Source organism: Procambarus clarkii, chromosome 37, assembly GCF_040958095.1.
Source record: "Procambarus clarkii isolate CNS0578487 chromosome 37, FALCON_Pclarkii_2.0, whole genome shotgun sequence".
Lineage (NCBI taxonomy): Eukaryota > Metazoa > Arthropoda > Malacostraca > Decapoda > Cambaridae > Procambarus > Procambarus clarkii.
The window spans coordinates 26,172,162-26,179,053 of record NC_091186.1 but is presented as its reverse complement, the minus strand read 5'-3'; the positions used below and the strand labels follow the sequence as shown (position 1 = coordinate 26,179,053).

Below are 6,892 nucleotides of genomic sequence, written 5' to 3'. Positions count from 1 at the left end.
CCGGGAAAGTTCTTCATCTGGGAAGACTTAATTCACCCCCATAAAATATTACATCTGTAACATCTATCAGTGACGGAGATTCATAAATATGTTAACTTTAATCAAAATTTTATCCTAGGAAAAAGGAGATGGTAAAAATGTATCCCCATTTAGAAATATGTAAATAAACACATGCATAATTAATGTTGAAAATGATTTACACAAATATTCATGTATTCATCTTCTATTAAATGACAGTGTAAGTTGTTAATGGGGACTAATGTCCCGTATTATACTTTTGTACGGAGTGTACAGATACTTAAGTGGTCCTTTTTAAGGACCCAAGGGTACCTTTCTTTTTCTAATAGGAAACTCAGAGTCTCTTGCGAGCCCTTTTCTGTGTCAATTATGGAATTACTGTGAGAGGCCATAATGCTCTACATATCATGTATCCGCTCTGTGATGTGTTAAAATGCTCTTCATCTCATACTGTGTGGAGATGGAGCTAAAATACCTTGAAACTTTGCAAAATGAAGCTATGTGAGTCATCTTCTGGGGCTCCAAAGTCCATGAGAATAGTCAGTATGAGAGCTGAGTTAAAACTAGCTTCCCTAAGATACTTTTGTCCTTCAACATAGTTTTCGGCGTGAAGGCATTGAATAGATCTCAGCACCATATGGAATTTGTCACCATTTTTCTTCGTGTGTAATTTGATTACTCATTTTAGTTTTATAAGGTAGTCAGCTCCATCAAAATGTTGGGGTAACTGGGACCTATTAATACGTTTCCCTTGACTGAACCATCTGTGAGAACTTGCATCGTCTAACACGATCGAGACACATTACGTGGGGTCCACATGTGTTGCACTCTCACAGTGACACGGACTGCATTATCTTCCCCCCCCCCCCAAGTGACCAACAGATTCGAAAGTCCACTTGAAACACTTGCTAACACCCATCGTCTCACCTACGGGGGCCACCCAGTACCCACGCTTGGAACCCGTGGCACCTCCGGTATAAAAGTGACCCCTTGGACACGTCTCCTGCCAGCAGTAAGGAGAAGATGGCACGCTTGGTGCCTCTGCTGTTGGGGGCGGCCCTGCTCGCCCCAGGACTTGCTCAAATCATTCCTCGTCGGGAATGTGGAGAGGTTGATGGTGACATTTACCAGTTCTCAGCCAAGTCGCTGGAGAATGGGACAGACGTGAGCTTCGAGGAGTTCCGAGGCAAGGTGAGTGCCTCCTCCTGGCAGGCAGATCACGTCCACTTTACTGTTTTCAATTTAGTGCAACAACGTTGATGGCACTGAGACTGTTTAGTGTTCAGTGTTTTGACAATGTGATCGTTTAGTGTCACAGAGTAAATTTTGTGTTATCCTCATTCATTATTTAATGTACAATTACACTATTATTTTAATTTGATTTTCCAAAGTTTCAAAAACTGTTCCATGGTAAAGTTGTATTGTTTTAAATTATAACTTATTTATTCATGAAAATGCGATGCTTTTATTATTAATATGCAATTTATTGGTTTATTCTTTAATTTTTAGCACTGAATATCAGTGGGATTTCCGCCAATAAATAAATTTTTGATAATTCAATGATTTCACCGGTTCCCAAAGCCATTAACCACATCTTGTTTCAACTAGGTTATGACCCTTTAAAAATGACTCTGTAATGATTGTAATCGGAATGTTTTTTCCCACAAATAGTGGCCATTTACTTGGACCAATCGGTACAGCGACGACCTCGTGTCTTGCAGCGTCGGAGTTCGATCCCCGACTGTCCAAGTGGATGAGTACAGTACCTTCCCTCCGTCCCCCTATCGTAGCTCCTTACCCACGTTTCCCACCCAAGTGCTGTTCACCCTCGCTGGATAAAAGCTGAATCTATACCGTCTCCTCCTGCAGGTGGTGTTGGTAATCAACGTAGCCACCTACTGAGGGCTCACCGTCCCTTCATATACCCAAATGAATGCACTCGCGGAGTTCTACGTTGATCAGGACTTCGTAATCCTTGGATTCCCCTGCAATCAGTTTGAAATGGTAATGACACATATATCAAATCTTGATATGTATTGTATCTTTAAATAAAACATATATGAAGAAACTTATTACAATGCCGTAGTGCTTTAATGATGATAGTGGAGGGAAAGACCCAATATATGTGTATGTATATTATTAGCAAAATTTTTGATGTAGCCAACATCCTTCTTAAAGGTGTTTACAGCACATTGATAAAGGATGTTGGTTTCATCCGAAAATTTAGTTTAATAATTCATTTTCACGTGTACTGGGTCATTCCTTCACATTAAAACATTTCTAATACATCTAATATGTCTTTATTTTTTAATAATACATTTTCGTAACGTCTCAATTCATCACCTACCGGGGCACAGCTGGAGCCGGCGGCCAACGCAGAGATCATGAACGGGATCCGCTACGTCCGTCCCGGAGACGGATTCGAACCCTTGATGACCCTGTTCGAAAAGACTGAGGTCAATGGCGCGACCGAGGACCCGCTCTTCACCTTCTTGAAGGTTGGTTGTTGTTGTTGTTGACCAGACCACACACTAGAAGGTGAAGGGACGACGACGTTTCGGTCCGTCCTGGACCATTCTCAAGTCGAGTCGACTTGAGAATGGTCCAGGACGGACCGAAACGTCGTCGTCCCTTCACCTTCTAGTGTGTGGTCTGGTCAACATACTTTAACCACGTTATTTTGGCTCATCGCCTGCTGTTGTTGTTGTTTAAGATTCAGCTACTCGGAACAAAACGTTTCAAGTAGCACGGGCTATGGTGAGCCCGTAGTGAGCTTACCTGGCACAGGAGCGATTCTGTAACTGGTAGAAGGTAAGTTGCTTTATCTTTAATAAATACTAGCTCGCAGTAAGTAATGGGTCCTGTGGCAGAGTAGGCTACGTTCTCGCCTCCCAACCGAGGGGCCAGAGTTCAATCCCTAAACAGGAGAGAAACGGTTGGGCACGTATCTTTTCACCTGATGCTCCTGTTCTCCTAAATGTCAAATATGTTCCCGGGAGTTAGGTAACTGCTTTTAGTTGCATCCTAAGGATGGTCAGTAGTTAGCGTAGGATGGGGGGGCGGGGCGATTAGGGGACCTCAATAAGCCAAAGTTCAGGCTTCCTGTCCTCGAGAACAGGAATTGAGTGCCATAGGGTGTTGAGTAAATACCTTTTCTGCCAAGCTATTTTCTTTTGCCTTCATGATATTAAACCCATTGTTGCTTTCGATTCCATACAGAGCGCCTGCGAGTCCACGTACACGGAGTTCTACTCTAGTCTCTTTTATGAGCCCATCAGGATTGGGGACATTCAGTGGAACTTCGAGAAGTTCCTGATCGGTAAAGATGGTAAGCCATACACTCGCTACCACCCGGATGTTGTGGACCCCGAGGCCCTCAAGGATGATATCAACACCCTTCTCAGCGCCTAGGGGCCCTCCGGGGGGACTTCACGCTGTTGCTGAGGACACCCACATGTTATCCTCAAGCTGAGGACACACACAGAAACATCCTATCCTCAGGCTACCAGTTAAGGCTGCACGTCCAGCTCCGGCCCACCTCCATGCAGCGCCCCGCCCATGACGACGCCGCCAAAAACCCTCAGGTGGGCAGCGTCCGAAGCAGCGGGGAGGGCGCACCCACTTGTGCATTCCGGATGCGACTCTTCTGACTATGGGCTGCTGCATAGGCTGGGCTGGGCTGGACGGGGCCGCTGGCAGTCGTCAGCCCTGAAGCCCTGTACCTTAATTATGAAATCGCTATTGAAAATAAACATTTTCATCAATCAGCGTTCGCTAGATATTGATTTTTCCTTCATACTTTCATACTTACTTTCCTTTTTCCTTCATTAGGAGAAGTTGTTTGAGGAAATTGACAACAAGTGCAAATTAATTTTCTATAAATTTGAATAATTTTTCATATGTATATATATTAAGAGACTCGGGAACAAATAAATCTATTGTAATACAGTATACTAACACAGCTACAGCCAGAGAAACACTACTGTACAGCATCTATATATTTAAAATTACACAACTGACCGTAAGACTTGCCATTGGCAACTAAATTTTACTTTAGCAAATTTTACTCTAAATATGACTTTAAATCTTAGTAAATTTAACAGCTTGCTATATTATACCGTCTTGAACTTTACGAACTGTCTTTGGCTACCTCAGTGAAGGATACAATTTGTCATACAGGCATGGGAAATACCTCAGGAACCTGTAAACTCAGTATTTGTGGGCATGCGGGTATTTGTGGGCACGCGGGTATTTGTGGGCACGCGGGTATTTGTGGGCACGCGGGTATTTGTGGGCACGCGGGTATTTGTGGGCACGCGGGTATTTGTGGGCATGCGGGTATTTGTGGGCACGCGGGTATTTGTGGGCATGCGGGTATCTCATACAGCACTGACCCTTAATCACGTTTCATCTGCTATTCGAGATCACTGTGAGGAAATGGGGCCACCATTTCACTGTTCTGCGTTATAGTTGGTTACGTTTAAAACGCAACATATTGGTGATTATCTCAATAGATAGGATGAGATCAGCGGTGAACGGTCCGGAGTCCTCTACTGGATTGTTTGCTCTCTGTCCTCTTTTTGGAAGTGATGTTGGCTGCTAGTTTTTTTTATTCTTTCTTATGTATATAAGTTTGTCCTTTTATTTTGAATGTAATCTACTTTGGTGTTTACATTTTTAGTCATTCTAAGTCATTTATGATCTACATAATTTGTACCTGTAACGCTTTTACCTAATCTTATATTGTATGGATATATTTTTGTACTGAAGACGAAGCTATGAGGCAATTTCACATTGTAAGACGGCTTTTGTTTCTGGGTGGTGTTATCTCCTACTTTCATATCCCTAAAAAATATAATAAATGGCTTTTATTGAACAGAGGCCAAGTGGTACCGGACAACAGGTACCGACAACCCGGTAAAGCACTCGCCCGGCGCTTCGCAAGCGCTTTGAACTGGGTTCGTATCCTAGCCGGGGTCGAGGATTGACTGGGGGCCAATTCCTTAACTGTAGCCTCTGTTCACCCAACAATGAATGGGTTAAACGATTTGGCAGGTTGTATTCCAAGGACAAGGACTTTCATTCCTTATGTGCTGGTTGGTTTACTTGTATACATATATACATGGTACACAAAGTATTATAACATTTTGTATGAAGCCGATGACTTGAAAAGAATTAAAGAAGTATTCGTAATACTGAAATCACTTGATTGTATCTCGGAATTCCGAGCGAAAGCACAAAAGAATGGCCTAAAACTGAATTTAAACTAGTTAACAATGCTCCCAACTCCATTTTCTGTCATATTATCACAGAAAACTACATTTGACGCGTGATGGACTAGTTTAAATTGAATGAGGTAGCCGGGTTCAGTCGCCCTGAACTAGAGATACAAGTGAATGGTTTTCGTGTGTTGATGCGTATTCAGTATCCAGCTTTAAAATGAGTGAATTTATAACTTCCACCCCAAAATGTTTGTAGAACTCGTTGAGCGCATAAGTGGCCTTAAACAAATGTTTCTTTCCAGCAGGTGGTGCAGTTAATGATCGTGGCCACCTGCCGGGTGCTCCATGCACTAGCGGAGTTCTATGAGGGTCAGGACTTTGAGATCCTAGGCTTCCCCTGCAACCAGTTCAGTTATGTAAGTCTGGATGATATGATGTCACGAAAATAATTGATAGAGGTATTTTCAAGTCTTAAAATGACCTGGTCACCTTACCCATTATGTAGACAGCTGCTTATTGTCTACTTGTTAATTGCTGGCTCCTGGAATCAATGTCATCGCGACCCGGTCTCTGACCAGGCCTTCAGGAATTGGTGGTCAAGCCAACCAGGCTGTTGCACGCCGCTGAACGTAGTCTGACATATGAATTTTTAACCATACTATTGGCGCTAGCAGTCAAGGGCAAGTTTAGAATATCCCAGTTTAGGCAGACCTTAAGCCGTTGATGTTGTGTGTGCATCATTCAGGCAGTCAGATAAGTCCCCCTGGGAGTGGACCATATCTTTGTTGGCGTATTGAATGCCTCGTCCGGCCAGAATGCAGTAGCCAGAGGAAACCTTTTTGGAAATTTGATGATGAAGGAATTTAGTAAAGAGGGTTAGGGAAGAGGGATGGGGATCAGAAATACAAGAAATTTGAGCTGAAGGTCGAGTGAGATGCGAATAGTTTAGTGCCCCGTCTACTTTGGATATGTAGAATTGTTTTTAGTCTACTTTTTTACCACAGAATTGGCCAATCATTTACTTCGGTAAACAGCGGGTATACATTCTCGTCTGTACAACATAAAGAGGGTTAGAGAGCTGATACAGTTCATAATGAGTTATTGAGTATTCCACCACATGAGAGGACCGGAGTGGTTTTACAATGGTAACCAACATACATACAATACATACATTTACGTCTGTCATACATATACAGGGTTCGAGATTTCTTCTCTTACATACAGTACAGTTGGTTATTAAGTACTCAACTACAGGATGTAATGAACGAGCGTTTACAAATGTGAAATACAATGCTAACCAGCTTACACATACACGCATTTATATTTTTCGTCTTTCTTACTCATAGTAGTGTTATGGGAAGCAAGTCCTAGCACCACTCTGCTGCGTGGATAATGCTGATCATAGTTAGATTAAGGACCTGCCCGAAACGCTGCGCGTACTAGTGGCTTTACAAGATTGTAAATACTATGCTATGTATTCTCACAAACCCAATGTACCTTCTTGTATATAAATAAATAAATAAATAAATGGAGGCTACACGCACGCACACACACATATACACATACACGCGCGCTCTGGGGTCGTAGTCCTAAGGGCCCTAGGTTCGATCCCAGGCGGATCATTGACATAACAGAGGGCAAATAAATTGGTT

At 42.8% G+C, this 6,892-nt stretch overlaps 1 protein-coding gene across 1 annotated transcript; it reads left to right on the top strand.

The window, feature by feature from the left end:
- Positions 1-1,011: 1,011 nt before the first annotated feature.
- Positions 1,012-3,790, top strand: LOC123765860 (glutathione peroxidase-like). The gene is made up of 4 exons (XM_045754687.2): positions 1,012-1,209; positions 1,888-2,022; positions 2,376-2,516; positions 3,238-3,790. The coding sequence occupies exons 1-4, from the start codon at positions 1,042-1,044 to the stop codon at positions 3,427-3,429; spliced, it is 636 nt and encodes a 211-aa protein (XP_045610643.1). The 5' UTR covers positions 1,012-1,041; the 3' UTR covers positions 3,430-3,790.
- The last annotated feature ends 3,102 nt before the right edge of the window (positions 3,791-6,892 follow it).